The 16127-nt window shown below is 34.1% G+C and overlaps 2 protein-coding genes across 2 annotated transcripts; one reads left to right on the forward strand and one right to left on the reverse strand.

The window, feature by feature from the left end:
- On the forward strand, positions 1 to 10270 carry LOC110689681 (histone acetyltransferase type B catalytic subunit-like). Its single transcript, XM_021866460.1, has 10 exons — positions 1 to 180; positions 301 to 342; positions 7595 to 7704; positions 7798 to 7866; positions 7981 to 8019; positions 8098 to 8174; positions 8299 to 8383; positions 8829 to 8910; positions 9010 to 9167; positions 9261 to 10270. Exons 1-10 carry the CDS (start codon positions 102 to 104, stop codon positions 9909 to 9911), a joined length of 1392 nt encoding a protein of 463 aa, XP_021722152.1. The 5' UTR covers positions 1 to 101; the 3' UTR covers positions 9912 to 10270.
- A 1256-nt stretch (positions 10271 to 11526) lies between these two features.
- On the reverse strand, positions 11527 to 14575 carry LOC110689682 (DNA-directed RNA polymerase II subunit 4-like). The gene is made up of 2 exons (XM_021866461.1): positions 14276 to 14575; positions 11527 to 12250 (listed from the first exon to the last, which is right to left on the reverse strand). The coding sequence occupies exon 2, from the start codon at positions 12220 to 12222 to the stop codon at positions 11806 to 11808; it is 417 nt and encodes a 138-aa protein (XP_021722153.1). The 5' UTR covers positions 12223 to 12250; positions 14276 to 14575; the 3' UTR covers positions 11527 to 11805.
- Positions 14576 to 16127: the final 1552 nt, after the last annotated feature.

Below are 16127 nucleotides of genomic sequence, written 5' to 3' on the forward strand. Positions count from 1 at the left end.
TCTGAGTGTCTGCTCTGCAACACTATAATTTCCCGCCTACCTCAAGATTAACACTTCCATTTTTCCCGCTTTTCCCACAAAAACCTCAGAAACCCTAAAAAATGGGGCAAAAACACCAACAATCCACCGATTCAACTTCCGATTCCAAGAAGAAACGCCGAGTTGCAATCGCTCCAATCGGTAAGCTCAATCGCATTTCTGTCTCCTTAATTTCCCCTCTTTTTTCCGATACCATTTTTTTTTTTTTTTTGTAATTTTCACTAATTTTTTTTCTCTATTTTGTATTTTTTTTTATTCAAGATACTGGCGTTGAAGCAAATGAGTGCATTCAAATCTTCATGGGTATGTTTAATTTTCTTCTTTTAGATAAATTTAGCTCCTTTATTAATTTTATTGAACTGGGTTTTCTGTCAATTTTATGGAAAAAAATTGTATGAGGAGTTGAGTGGAACTGTAATACGGCTGCTATAGTGGATTGAAAATGAGTTGTTTTGACGAATTTTTAAGGAATTAGCTGTGTTATTTACCTAGTTAGGTCTTGGAATTGTGTTTTTGCTTATGAGAAATTTAAGGCTTTGGAGGTTATTTTAGGGTTTTAGAGAACAGTGTCTGTTAGTTACAGGTAATCTTCTTGAAAACTTTACGCTATGTTGATGTGTTAGTCTTCATTTTTGAGGAGTGTTGGAGTGTACTGAGAATTTATCGTCTATTTCGTAGGCGTATCCCTTAGGTCGGAATTTTTGACCAAGAAAGACCCTAGAGGGTTGGATATGCACTCTGATCTCCATTGTTGGGCTTTCGTTAGTTTCTTATCAACATTTGATGATAACAGAGTACTCTATGATGTGTGCTCTACAATTGCCTCTTATTTTGGGACTAGTGGGTGGATCTAAGCCTCGTGGTTATAGCCTCCAAAAACAAGAACTATTTACTGTGCTTTTAGGCTAGGTATTTTAAATCTCAATTCTCAATCTCCGAATATGTAGGTTTCATATTAAATTTTAAGTCTGGGTTAAAATCTTTTCGAGTCTGAGTTGTAGGGAAAGATCACAAATAATCTTGCAGCGGAAATAATATTTACTTTCCCTTTGTGTATAAACAAAATAGGTAACAATTATATCTCTATAACATAATAGATTAACTCACAAAGTGTTTATAAACTATAAACTAATGTTCGATAGATACTCTCAAATTTAAATTGTGTTTCTATTTATCAAAAATAATGTGATACAAATTTTATCTTAATTTACAATTAACAAATAATCTGATTACATATTTATAATCAGCCTATATCTAAATAACTAATGATGCAAATTATCGTTATATAATTTGCCATTGATTATTTCTTATTTTGCTACTACTCCTTTTTCTCTCCTTTTATTCCTCTTATTCTTTTTTTCTTCTTTCTTGTAAATTCTCCTTTATTTATTTTTAGCAAACTCTAATAATAAAGAGGAATATTATCCAACAAATCTCCCCCTTCTGACTTATTAGGAGATTATTGATAAACCTACTTCATCTCGACAAACATCAAGCTTTTGCATGGTCAATGTTTTTGTCATCATATTTGAACCATTGTGGTCGGTATGGATCTTTTCCAAATAACAGCTTGGCTTCAACGACTTCTCGTATCCAATGAAACCTTATGCCTATATGTTTGGAACGGGCATGGAAGATAAGATTTTTCGGCAGATGAATAGCACTTTGGCTATCACAGTAAAGTGTATACTTATCTTGTTTAATCCCTAACTCTTGTAGGAAATTCTTCATTCATGATAGCTCTTTACAAGCTTCTGTCACAGCAATATACTCGGCTTCCGTTGTTGATAATGCAACACATTTTTATAAACTTGACTGTCATGATATAGCTCCCCTTCAAAAGTCATATAGCCTGATACTGACTTTCGCGAATCAACATCATTTGCGATATTTGCATCTCCTTGACCAAAACATAAGCACATTTTTTATGTGCCCCGTAGATACCTTAGAATCCATTTTACACCTTCCCACCTACTGACAACACCTATCGAATAGGTCTCGTACAGACCATAGCATACATCAAACTACGAACTGCGGACGAATAAGGAAATTTATTCATCTCTTCTCTTTCTTTCTCACTTATAGGACATTGTTGAGAACTCAACTTAAAATGACTTGCAAGTGGAGAACTTACTAGTTTAGCCTTATGCATGTTAAACCTCTCAAGTAACTTCTCAATATATCTTTCCTGTGACAGCCATAACTTCTTATTTTTCCTGTCACATGAGATTTTTATACCTAGTATCTGTTTTGCTGGTCCTAAGTCTTTCATGGCAAAGAAGTTATTCATCACCCTTTTCAAGTTAGCGATTTTAGTGGTGTCGCGGCCAATAATTAGCATATCATTAACATGGAGGAGCAAAATAATAAAATCTCCCTCATGAAATCTTTTCATGAACACGCAATGATCTGATGTCGTCTTGTAATACTTATGATCCTTCATAAAGGATTCAAATTTTCGATACCATTGACGCGGAGCTTGTTTTAAACCATACAAGCTCTTATTCAAACGACATACCATGTGCTCACATCTAGTTGTTTAATTTTTAAATCCATGCATGCTGCCTTGCTGAGAATAACTCTTATTGACGACATTTTCACCACCGGTGAGAATATTTCTTTAAAGTCAATACTTTTCTTCTGACTAAACCCCTTCAACTAGTCTTGCTTTGTATCTTGGTTGCGGATTATTTTCTTATGAACACCCACTTATTCTTGAGTGGTCGTCGACCTTTTGGTAACCGTACCAAATCAAATGTATGATTCTCATGCAAGGATTTTATCTCGTCTTGCATGGCTTTAATCCACTCTTTTTGGTGAATATCTCTTAGAGCGCTCTCCACCTTCAGTAAGCCAACTAAAAGTCACCATTAGCAAATTTTGGTGGAAGTCGTCTATCTCTATTAGACCTTCTTAACTCTAATGGTGATGTCGGTTGACTTTCTTGTTGTGTCATTTGTTCCACATTCTCATTATTATCATCCTCGTCATCATCGTCGATGTTGTGAGGATGATTTTCTTGGTTTACATCTCCTTCGTGATTATCAACTACACTTGAGGAAGGAACTGGATTCATAATTATAGGCAATTCTTCTTGGGATGTTGTAGACTTTCCCAATTTTTGTATGTCTTTAATGGTTTGATTTTCGAAGAAGACCACATCTCTAATTTTGACAATTTTTCTTTCACAAGGACTCCATAACCTATAACCAAACTCATCTTCCGGATAGCCAAGAAAAATACATTGTTTTGTCTTGCTATCAAGTTTTGATCTCTCATCCCTCGGGATATGAACAAAGGAGAAAGATTGATCAAATGGGTTACCTTGCGTGAGATAACATCGAACGAACTTTTTCACCGATCGTACGATTCATTCTTTTTGCAATGCTATTTTGGGATAGTTTTCTCAAGCTTTATCCCATACTTCTTGCAGTATTCTTTAAATGGACCTCTATACTCACCACCATTATCAGATCGTACACATTTTAATTTCATGCTCATTTCTCTTTCTACTTTTGCATGAAACTCCTTGAATGCATTAAGGACTTGGTCTTTACTTTTCAAAAGATAGCCCCATACTTTCTGGAATGGTCATCAATAAATGTGACAAAATAAGATGCCCCACCAAAAGATTTTTCTGTCATAGAACATACATCTGTGTGAATCAAATCTAGAATACGTGGTCTTCTAGATGGTGGATTTCTTCGAAATGAAACTCTGTGTTGTTTTTCAGCTAAACAATCAACACAAGATTTCAAATGAACATCCTTCAAAGGAAGAAGTTTCTTTCGAGTGAGGATTTGCAATCCCTTCTCACTCATATGCCCGAGCCGCTTATGCCATAACTCGGTAGAACATTCTTCGACTACATTCAAATGTGTGTTGAGCTTCTCATTTGTGACATAAAGGGTTTGTTGCTTCTTTCCATGAGCAATGATTATCGAGCCTCTCGACAACTTGCACTTTCCATTAGAAAAGTGATTCGCATACCCTTTATTGTCAAGTTTGCCGGCTGAGATCAAATTCAGCCTTATATCTAGAACATGTCTAGCATCATGTAAAGTTAGCTTGCATCCTGCATTGATTTTCAAGCAAACATCTCCAATACCAATTATTTTGGAGGATCCATTATTTCCCATCCTCACAAAGCCAAGATCGCAGCTAGTGTACGATGTGAAGTAATCTTTATTTGCAGTTAGATGATCACCCAACTACAATCTTCATTTGTAAGGTTATATCATGAGTCATCACCTACAAAATAAACTTTGTCACCAACTGCTGTAGCCGTGACATTTTTCTTGTCTTCATTATCACTACTCTTGTCATTCTTTGATCGCATGTCCCTCTTCCATATTCGACATTCACTTTGCTTATGTCCTGCCTTGTGACAATAAAAGCAAGTGAACCTCTTCTTAGATTTCGATCTGTCTCTCGATTTATCTTGACTTTGGGAGCCTCTAAACATCGATCTCCCTCGACTTTCAACAATGTGTGCTTCAGTTTGATTATCTGTGGAGGCAAATTCTTTCCTTTTAGCTTCTTCATTGAACAAGCTATCTTTCACCATGTTAAGGGTGAGTTTACCATTCGGAGCCGAATTGCTCAATGAGATAACAAGAGTTTCCCAGCTACCGGGTAATGAGCTAAGGAGTAATAAGGCTTTGGCTTCATCATTTGTTAGCTGATTAATAATGCCTTGAAATTCATTCATGTGTTCTGCCATACTTTTACCTTCTTTGTATAGAAGACGAACCAACCTTCTTACCAATGTAGCTTTATTTAAAGTTGTCTTCCTCTCATACATTGACTCAAGCTTTGGAATATAGGCATTGGTATCATTAGCAACTTGTTGAAAAATACTTTGATCAATATGTTGTCGTATCAGCCCGACTGTCTTTCGATTCTCCAATTTCCATACAACTTCGGTTTTACTTTCCGGTTTATTTTCTTCCTCGATGGGTTTATACAAATCCTTACAATAAAAGATATCCTCCATTCGAGACTTCCACATGGAATAATTGGACGATGTCAATTTAATCATTCCCGATAAGCTTACCATCGAATCTTCCATTTTGTTTTATACAACGTGTATATATGTAAACGGCTCTGATACCAGACTGTTGGGAAAGATCATAAATAATCTTGTAGCGGAAATAATATTTACTTTCCCTTTGTGTACAAACAAAATAGGTAACAATTATATCTCTATAACATAATAGATTAACTCACAAAGTGTTTATAAACTATATACTAATATTCGATGGTATACTCTCAAATTTAAATTGTGTTTCTATTTATCAAAAATAATGTGATACAAATTCTATCTCAATTTACAATTAACAAATAATCTGATTACATATTTATAATCAGCCTATATCTAAATAACTAATGATGCAAATTATCGTTATATAATTTGCCATTGATTATTTCTTAATTTGCTACCACTCTCCTTCTTTTTCTCCTTTTATTCGTCTCATTCTTTTTCTCTTCTTTCTTGTAAATTCTCCTTTATTTATTTTTAGCAAACTCTAATAATGAGGAATATTATCCAACATGAGGACACAATTTTTACCAATAGTGGGAGTGAACTCAGCACTTTTAAGGCCTATGGCTATGGTACCAAAATAATTATAGTGACAATTGCTTGATTATGCTACTTATAAGAACTTATTTTACTCAAAAAGATATTTCAGCCTCGAGAAACCAAAGGCACATTTGATTGTGTAGGTTGCTACCAAAATGACATGAGGCTACAAGAAAAAGAGTGCCAACTTTATTTAGAAGAACGTTAAGTGTTTGTAGGTGTGAGTTAGCTTGTATTGTACGGTTATCTCTGTGTTTTTTTCCTTTTTCGTATTTGTATGGGCTGAAATCTTGTCTAGAGAATGCTTATTTTAAAACTTCCTGAATGGATTTTGGTCCATATGCATACTTACTAAAGAAGTAAAAAAGTTGATCAAACATACGTCTCTTTTTTGAAGGATTATCTTTCTTTCTAAATTTTATAAACTGTTCTGTCATTCCGTGTATTAATGATATAAACAAATTGATTGTGTCTTCTTGTTCCAATATGCCCTTTGCTCTAGATTATCTGTTTTTGTTCTCAAGATTACAAAATTTTAAAATGTCATACATGGGTGCTAGTTTCCTATGCCTTTCACCTAGATGGGTAAATTGTAATTGTCTTCCTCCTTTGTTGAGTAGGGAATATCCACATATCTTAACTTTAACTAGATCCAAACTCCTTTAGTAAGAAGAGCTTGCCATACTCTGTATCTATTCTTATTAACTTATTAAAAAATTATTTTTGGAAGCATGAATTTTAGATGTAGATTTTTGATTTATAGTGATTTTCCTCTTCTCGTGTAATGCCCTTAATCTAATTTTTGAAGTTTTTATCTGCAAATCAAATACATAGGAGTCAATCTGTAGAATGCTATCATCCTGATGAAAAGGGTTTGGAAAAGGAGTTCATCCTTTTTGCTTTCCCCCCTCCTACTTAGGCTCACTGTGCCTCTTTTGTCCTTTTGAATGAGTGATTTTTTCACCTACTGTTACTAGTTAGCTTCACATACTATTCATATCATCCTAAGTGAATTAGATTCTTTTGATTAGCTTTGTCTGACATATAGCACAACTAGAAGGTGTAAAGTAGTCAACTTGAGGCCTCATTTTCTGTTTTTGCGGAAAGGGTCACATGTAATATAGTCGTAGAGTGTGTAAAGAGGAGTGTAGGAAGAATGATTGGAAGACTTTTGTTAATGATATTCACTGGAGTTTTGTACAGGGTTTTACTTTATCTCTTTCTTTCTGTAGAAGAAAAATCAATTGATAAATTTCAGAAGCACTTTAGCTAATTTTCTATTAGGAAGAATGCCTTAGTTACATTACATGTTTAACCCCAAATTTAGAACCAGATTCACTGGATATTAATGTACTGACTATTATCTTCTTAAGATTGGAGATTTGGAGCATGATAGGTTATCATTCAAAAAGCAAATCATATACCCTTTATATTTTCGACTATAGCCATGTCTTAGTTTTGATTAGGAAATGGAGGCAATAAGAGAACAAACTTCTTGAGTGTTAGGCCAGAAATAAGTCAGCAAATGAGGATTCCTCCGACGTAAAAATTGCCAAGTACTACAATTGTCTAACTAAAAAACTGTTGTTAACAACCGTCTTTGCCTGCACTTTCTTTGGAAAACTTTGATGAAATCACAACTGCTGTTACTTGCATTTATTGTCTCTTCATTATCAGTCACTGACAAAATGAGATTTTGAAAAACTAATGAGAAGCTGGGTTACTGTAATTTAATAAAGCTTTGGAACATTTCATCATAATTATGATAGCATCATTAACCAAATATTTTGATGTACTATGTTGAACTATTAAAAGTTTAAAACACCAAATTAACTATTAATGGTGAGATTGGTGACATCTCTAGAATTTGAGACTTTTTATTATGAATACCTACACTCTCTTATTCAGGATTTGTGAGTCTATGACATGCTTTGATTGAACTGGCTGTTTCCTTTGTTTTGTGAATTCTAGTTGGCAGCAAAGACGAGGCAGAAGCTGGGACTGGCTATCAGATTGATCCTCTTGATCTGAATCACTTTTTTGATGATGATGGGAAAATTTACGGCTACCAAAGTTTAAAGGTGAGAGCTTTTAACCTAACCTGCTCATGGTTTAGCATTATTTGCAATGTTTTGCATTTTTTCTGATAAATTTTGTACAACCTTTTATTGTAGATTACAATTTGGGTTAGCAGTGTGTCATTTCATGTGTATACAGATATCACTTTTGAGAGCTCATCTGATGTAAGTCCTGTAAAATCTTTTTAGTTAGACTAGGCTTTGAAACTCTTTTGTTGTAGCACATGTAAAATTTTATACTCTCTTATGTATCTTGGTTTGCTGTTGCTTTGCTCATAGAGAGGGAAAGGCATTACAGACCTAAAAGCTGCTCTTCAGGTATTATTCACTGTATTTATTGAGAAGCAATGGCACTTGTGTAACTATGTGGTTTAATATGTTGATTCTCTTTCACAGGATATGTTTGCAGAAAATATTGTTGAGAAAAAGGACGACTTTTTTCAAACTTTCACAATAGAAAAGCATTACATCAGGTATCTATTAAGAAGCACTGTTCATTTGCGTTGAAATATGGAAATCTTCTCCAAGACTGTTTTCCATTATCTGATTGGGAAACACAGTTCTTTAATGGTCCATCTCATGTTGTTATGATCTCAGTTCAGTTATCTCCAAGGGAGAAGTACTGCTTCAAAATACCACTGATGGCAATGGTCATTCCCATGCAGATACTACTGATACACAGGTTCTTTCTTGTTCAAATTCCCCTATGTTTGCATAAAGGATCAGTTTGATACACTTTTTGCGTTTAGCGGTTATCAGCAGAATGTTTTGAACTTATAACCATAAATAAAGGCTAGAGTAGTCTCAATGCTGTTCACAATGTATTTGACTAATAAATGGTAAAAGCACAGGGGAGTTGGGAATGTTTACTGAGTTTTCAAACCAGGCCTTGGTAGGTAGGACTTGATTTGTACAATGTAACCTGGGTAAGTTATCTTAGTATCATCTCAAGTTTTTTGTTTTTTTGTGTAGCTCTCTGTCAATCCCATGTTTTTTTAACACCTTTTGGATTCCCTCACTTGTCTCCAGTCAGATCCTATGTCTCATTGTGGTTGACTTGCATTTCCTTTATCCTGCCCTAACAGCCTTCTCAATGTTGTATAATATTATAATTTACCTTCTCTTAGGTGATTCGCTTTGTCATGGGTGACATGACTGCTGGGCTTCTTTATAGCCGATTAGTGCCTCTTGTTCTTCTACTTGTCGATGGTAATTTTATCTTTCGTCTTGCTCTGCTGTCTTTATGAATTTTGATTGATTTGTTATCTTATGTTGGAGTATAATCTGTTATGTTTGTATGGGCAACAGGTAGCAATCCTATTGATGTTACGGATTCATGTTGGGAGATGTATGTCATTGTTCAGAAGATAGCTGACCCAGAGGGAGACCAAAGTAGATTGCTTGGTTTTGCAGCTGCTTATCGTTTTTACCATTACCCTGATACTTTACGGCTTCGACTTAGTCAGGTCTCTCTTTTATTTTGTACATCATTAACTGGCTAGAGCTAGACAAATTCAAATCTGCCAATACTGACTCAACATGTTATATTATTGTCCCAGGTACTTGTATTGCCTCCTTATCAACAGAAAGGGTATGGACGTCGCCTCTTGGAGATACTCAACAATGCTGCTATGTCTGAGAGTGTCTATGACTTGACAGTTGAAGAACCAGTGGATTCCTTACAACGTATTCAGTACTACATTGATGTACCACGCCTGCTCACTTGCAGTGCTGTGCAGTCTGCAGTTGATACTGCTGCTACACATCTAAAAGAAGCCAATTTGTCAAAGAGAACAGAGTCTTCTCAGCTCCTTCCACCATTAACAGCTGTTAATGAAGTGAGGAAGAGCTTAAAAATCAATAAGAAGCAATTTTTGAAATGCTGGGAGATTCTTCTGTATATTGCCCTAAATCCAGTTGACAAATACATGGAGAACTACAGGATCTACATCACAGATCAAGTGAAAGCTAGTGTGATTGGTAAGGATACAGGGACTAAAGGGAAGCAGGTAATTGACACCCCAAATGACTTTGGAGAAGATGCATTTGTTATGTACAAGCCTCAAGATTGTGAAGATGGTCACGTTGATGTTGATGTCCTTGATGAGGATCAAAAGAAACAGCAAGAGCAGCAGCTGCTTCAAATAGTTGATGAGAGGGTAAAAGAGATCCAATTGGTGGCTCAAAAGGTGTCAACTACTCAAGCATGAAGGTCTTATGTTCCTAGGCATTAAGTGAGTTTAAGGTGTTTGCTTTCCTCTGATTTAGCTAGAGTGTGGCAGAGACATTTCTTCTTTTGTTTCTCTCCTTTTAGTCAGCTGTATGATTGTACTAGATAGTCATTTTCAGTGATGTAGGATAATCCAGTTGTTTTACATGTTTATACTAACATGAGAAGGGAGCTGAGTCCATTGAGGGAAATTCTGACTTCCTAGTGCATGAAAATTACATATGAAGTGGAGTATTTTGGAAATTGAGTAAGGGCTCACACTTTGTTCACTTCATTTAACTGGTACAAATGTTATGTTCTATACAATTTGAGGGGGTTATTTGCCCATCAGTGGGATAAGTTTTGGGAAGTAGCATACATTTTGCAGCCCTTAATTATTATTACAGGTAGACTAACTCGTGTAGTAGTTAAGGTAAGTGTAAATTTGATCATCTATGGTTAGTTCGACAGTCCAATTTGATACAGGGATGCAAAATAATGCAGTGCTTGTAGAAGGCATCGATACATTACTCGCCAGTTGTCAGCAATTGTTTCCAGACGGACTCAGGCAAAGGCAGAAAACTAACTCAATTAGCCGTAGAAATTAATAGAGGGATTTATACCATCACTTAACAATTTACTCCATAGATGCTAAGTCTCATCCACAGGAAAGTGATGCTATTACTTTTACCAATTCAGAAGTGAATTTGTTGAGGCAAATTCAGAAGTGAATTTTCTGAATTTTCCCATCCAAAAGTAATGATAATTGAAGCATGATAACAGATGTTGAGCAATGATTCAGACATTTATGTTTCCAGGAAAATGGAAGCCTCATAGCAAAAGTATATGGATTAGTTAGTGATGGATTCAACGCCATTTGCAGATGGAGTAAGAATAACTAGAAGCTTTGCAGCAATTGATTTTTATTCAGAATATAAGTCATCCATTAGGCCTTTTTTTCTGCATTGAGATCCCTAGTGCCATTTTAGCAATGTAGACAAATTGAGAACGCATACAAGAGCGAGCAGGTTCAGGCGTTCAGCTTGAACACACTACTTTGTACTCCGTACAAGATTTATAAACATATAGGCATCATAACAAAACTAGCAAACAATCATTCTACGTCCAAGCCAAACAAATTGCATTCGGAAATTTGGACTGAATCTTGTAAGGTAAAACCATACAAGGCGTTGCTTCTCTGTTATGCAGACTACAAGGCTTCCACAGTGCAAAGTAAAAACCTAAACTTCTAACAAGCAGAATGACTATAATAGCTTCTAGCAGATACATGATCAATGATTGTATCTTCTTGGCAATAACATCGTCTTAAAACCGAAGTACTGTGCCTTTTATTGATTAACTTCATAATAACCATCTCAAATCCTTACATTATATAATGTTCATAAACTTTTGCATACATGAAAGTAAGTATCATCAAACAGAAGGCAATGCCGAAAATCGTGTTTTAAACATCCGGCAAGCAAGTATGAACGAACAAACGCAAAAATTCAAGGTATCATAACATCGAAATGATGAATATTTGTCAATCACAAGTTTGATTCGATTGATATAACCATTCTTTCCAATTTCAGTTCAATATCATAACATCGAAATGATGAATATTTGTCAATTACAAGTTTGATTCGATTGATATAACCATTCTTTCCAATTTCAGTTCAATATCATAGCAAGGACTTTCATCAAACATTTGATATGCACATCACAAACACATCAATTACCAGTTTACTACCATCAATTTCTCGTCAAATTGAACAGTACATAGCATTAGAATTCTCAATTAACAATCCTAAAAACACCAAATTTTAAAAATTGATGACGAATACGCAGTACCCAGAAACCCTAACCCTAAAATCCAAGCAACCCAGAAACCAAAATCACTCAAACTTCTTAACCATAGCAAGATCAGTAAGCATCTTCTCAATAGCTTCATCATCAAGATCCCTTCCTTTATCTTTAAGCGAAGGTACCATAGCAATGGCTTCTTCAACAGTTTCTGGGCAAAGGTTACCAAGAACAGCGAGCTCGAATTCGGCTAGTTGATGACGACTAAGAATCTCTCTAACCTGTCTTACAGCATCTGGGTTTTTGTAACGACTGAATCGCTTTACATATTGCAGAGATTTCTCGAAAACTTGGGGCATCTGATTCAAGGGATCATCTGAAACTTGCTGTAATTGTTCTAATCTGTGTTCAAGAATCATGGCTACTTCTCCATTCATCAAACACTTTGCTTTGACGAAATCTTCGCCCAATTTTAGCTCTGATGCATTCTCTTCTTCTTCTCCTGACATTTTGTAGGTTAGTGGAAAAAGAGAGGGTCTGCGAGAGGCAAGAAGATGTTAAATTGGTATAGCGCTTTCTCGCTCCGCACCCTTGTATTTATAGGGGTAGTGGAGTTTTTTTTTTTTTTTGGAATTGATTTTGGTAAGTTTATGCAGGATTAAACAATGGCAAAATTACAAGCATTGACACCAATTTTGGGGTGTTACAATTATTGACACCAACTTTGATTTAAAAAAACGTAAATAACATTAATAATACCTGAGTGGGGTCCACTTGCCATAAATTTATCATTTACCATATAAGTATCGTTTTTAATAATTTAAAACAGATTATTAAAACAGTAATTAAGTTTCATGTGTTAATTATGGTTTTATAAAAAAAGCCCCAAATTAAAATAACAAAACCCCAATTTTTTCTCTCTACTCTCTTCTTCAGCCATTCATCTTCTTTGTTGATTATTCTTCCTTTTGCTCTTCATTACTTATTTTTCCCATCCTTCATCATCATCTTTTGGTATAGATTTGAACTCAATGGTAGATTATTGTAAATTAGTATGCTATTTTTACCAAATTTGAAAGACAAACAATTTTTTTTGAAGCTGATAATTAGGCTCTGCTTGGAGCGCCTAAGTGGTAAGCTTTAAGAATTGGTTTTGTCTTTTTAGTTTACATTATTTAATTCATTAAACATTGATGAAAGTTTGGTCCTTTTAAGTGCAATTGTGAATCCGACCTAAGTTTGCAGCCATTTTTTTAAAAAAATTATGAATTATGTTTTGTTTGAATGGATTTTTATGTGTTGTTGGGTTGTGAAAATTTGTATTATGTGTTGTTAGATTTGATTTTGTTTCAATTTTGTATTGAATTATGCCTTCGTAGGTTGAAATAGGGAAAATATGAGAGCCTAAATGGATGTCAATAACTCATAATATGACCCACCTCGGCTCGGCTCTAATGGTACAAGAAAAAAATATACAGGTAGGAAACAGGCTGTAGCTCCTATACTTGTGTCATTGGGTGGGCGTGAACATGGTAGTGGACAAACGATAGACAAAGGGAATGGAATGGTTGAGGAAGACACCCACTATGAAACTGAATTGGATAGGGATTATTTGTCCACTTGTGACATATATGAGCATATAATAGAGAATCCATACAACGAGACTGAAATAGATATACATTTTGATTGGACTTCATCAGATGAAGGATGGTTACAATATAAGAGCAAACTTAGGGAGTATACACTTGCTAATCCAATAGCACATTATCAGTATGATGATCAAAACTCAAATTCTGAATATGAAAACTCTGAAGGTGAATATGAAACACCATACGAGAGTAATTCAGACCCTGATGACATACCCAAACAACAAAATTTACTCAAAGTTGATAGAATACCGAGTTTAGAAGCCTTGTATGGAGGGTTGGAATGAAGTTTAACTCACCTGAGCTCTTTAGAGAAATGGTAAAGAGATATGTTGTAATAGCTGGGTACAATATAAAGTGGACTAGAAATCTTAAGATGAAGAAATTGCAAGGCAGGGTGTTCATGGAGTATTTATGCTAGTTGGAATGGAGATAAGTCATCTTTTGTGGTGAAATCTGTTAATCCTAATCATTCATGCAATAGGCAAGATTTTGAAATTATCCAATGTAGGCCCAAATGGCTTGCTAGAGAATTCATGATGCAATACAAGATTGATCCTAATTGGTCCAAGAAAGCATTAACTAAAGTTGTCATGGAGAAATTTGGAGTGAAATTGGAAAGTTGGGCATGTTATAGAGTTAAAAAAGAGGCTCATAAGCTTCTACATGTTTTACATACTTACACTTCTGTTTTTTTGGTAATTACATACCAGGTTGGGCAACATGGAGTCGTTGATATGTCTTAAGCATCATCATCAGCACCATAAAAGTAACAACAATTTTTGGGAGAAATCATATTTCAATACATTAATTAAATATACTACTTAGCATAGTTACATCTTAACAACTTGGCATTCTGCCAAAAAATATTCAATAAAAATTAGAGCCAAAAGCAGTAGGTTGCTTAAAAAGTCACCTTTTCGGGATTTTTTTACGGCAACTCTTGAAGGTTTGCTACTTCAAAAACTTGACCCCTCTAACAAATTCTTAGAATGATGTGATTGATGACTTGCATACGGATGTTAAATTGGACACTACCATGGAATCACCTCCAAATAGTTTTAATTGTGGCTGTTAATTTGTAAAAGCAACAAAATTCACATGTTTAAACTCCTCACCATTTTTAATTTTTTCAATGTTGTCTCATAAAAAGTTAGGGTTCTTATGGAAAAAAAGAAGATGAAGATAGGAGAGCATAAGCAAAGAAAATGACTGAAGAAAGGAGGAGAGAGAAAAAATTGGGGTTTTGTTATTTTAATTTGGAGCTTTTTTTTTTAAACAATAATTAACGCATTACAATTAATTACTGATTTATTAATCTATTTCAAAATACTAAAAAAGATAGAAATACAGTAAGTAATAAGTATCTAGCAAGTGGACCCCACTTAGGCATTATTAATGTTTTTATGTTTTTTTTCAATTAAATTTGGTGTCAATATAACTAGTGGTACAAGTTAGCGTCAATAATTGTAACATCCCCCAAAGTTGGTGTCAATGGTTGTAATTTTTCCATTAAACAATTGGTAATTCCTCAAAAAAAAAAAAAAAATAAATAAATAAAACCACAATTGGTAAATAGGTTTTAAGGGCTTATTCTATTTGTATTATTATAAGTTAAGTTAAGTTAAGTTCAGAAAAAATAAGGTATTAATAAGGGTTGTTCAAGTACAAATTACAACTAAAATAAGTTTAGTTACGTTCAAATAAGTTCAGATAAGTTTAAATAAGTGAAAATCAAGTGAATAAAACACACCCTAAGAGATTATTAAGTTTCTGACCAAAAACAAAATCAAGTTAAATTGATTGAGAATTTGAGATGAAAAGTACCGGACCAAAAAAATTAAGAGCTAAGGTTTGGTCAAGGTTCTCCGTTTCTCACCATTATTTTTTAAAAAAAACTTACTTTTTTCTCTTTTTAATGTATTATATGTACTTTCTCTTTTTATTTTTTAATTACCGTAAAATTTGGTTTAAATAAACCTAGGCAGCCTCAATTAATTGTTGTTGTCACATTTTTTTTTTAACTTCGCCACTTCAATGGAGGAGGAAAGTAAAACCCTCGCAAATCTATCTATATTTTTTTTAAAACTCACATGTGATTGATATGTATCATCTCTTCCTTAGTATGAGGTGGTGCCACATGAACAATAACATGGCATAAATATTGTTATAAAAATTGATTGGGTTAATTAAAGATTTGATACATACACTTTAATTTTCATGAATGCTCATCACAACAAGAAATAATTTGCAAGCCATTTATTATTAACTAAAAATGTAAATAATTATTAAAAAAAAAAAACCCAAAAGGAATACAAAATTACTACGGAATACTCCTTATTCAAAATCAATTCTAATTCTCATCAAATAATCCCATTCTTTTCATCTCTTCATATTCTATTCATTTCACTTTAAATTACATTCATTTCACTTTAATTACATTCACTTCTCTTCAAATCCCATTCATTTAACTTTATATTGTATTCTTTTATCTTTAAATTACATTCATTTCTCTTTAATTTACATTCATTCACTTTTTAGTCATCAATAATTCACTTTAGTTTGTAACCAAAATTACATGTAACTAAACCCCCAAAGATTTCCAATTGTAGTTTTCAATTAGCTAGCCATCTATCCTTATAATATTCTTGTAACTCTAATAAACTCTTCATCTCCAAAGGCTTGCTATTTTTTCCTTACACAACTTGTTAATCACTTACTTTTTACCCTTTAATATCTAATTGGCTATGGGAACTTGGCCTTCAATA

This window comes from Chenopodium quinoa, unplaced genomic scaffold (assembly GCF_001683475.1).
Source record: "Chenopodium quinoa cultivar QQ74 unplaced genomic scaffold, ASM168347v1, whole genome shotgun sequence".
Lineage (NCBI taxonomy): Eukaryota > Viridiplantae > Streptophyta > Magnoliopsida > Caryophyllales > Amaranthaceae > Chenopodium > Chenopodium quinoa.

Bases quoted from the DNA above. Each gene is read 5' to 3' on its own strand.
- LOC110689681 (XM_021866460.1), top strand. From the start codon at position 102: ATGGGGCAAAAACACCAACAATCCACCGATTCAACTTCCGATTCCAAG. The intron at 8,911-9,009 runs GTAATTTTATCT...TATGGGCAACAG, and splicing joins TGTTCTTCTACTTGTCGATG to GTAGCAATCCTATTGATGTT. The intron at 9,168-9,260 runs GTCTCTCTTTTA...TTATTGTCCCAG, and splicing joins TACGGCTTCGACTTAGTCAG to GTACTTGTATTGCCTCCTTA.
- LOC110689682 (XM_021866461.1), bottom strand. From the start codon at position 12,222: ATGTCAGGAGAAGAAGAAGAGAATGCATCAGAGCTAAAATTGGGCGAA.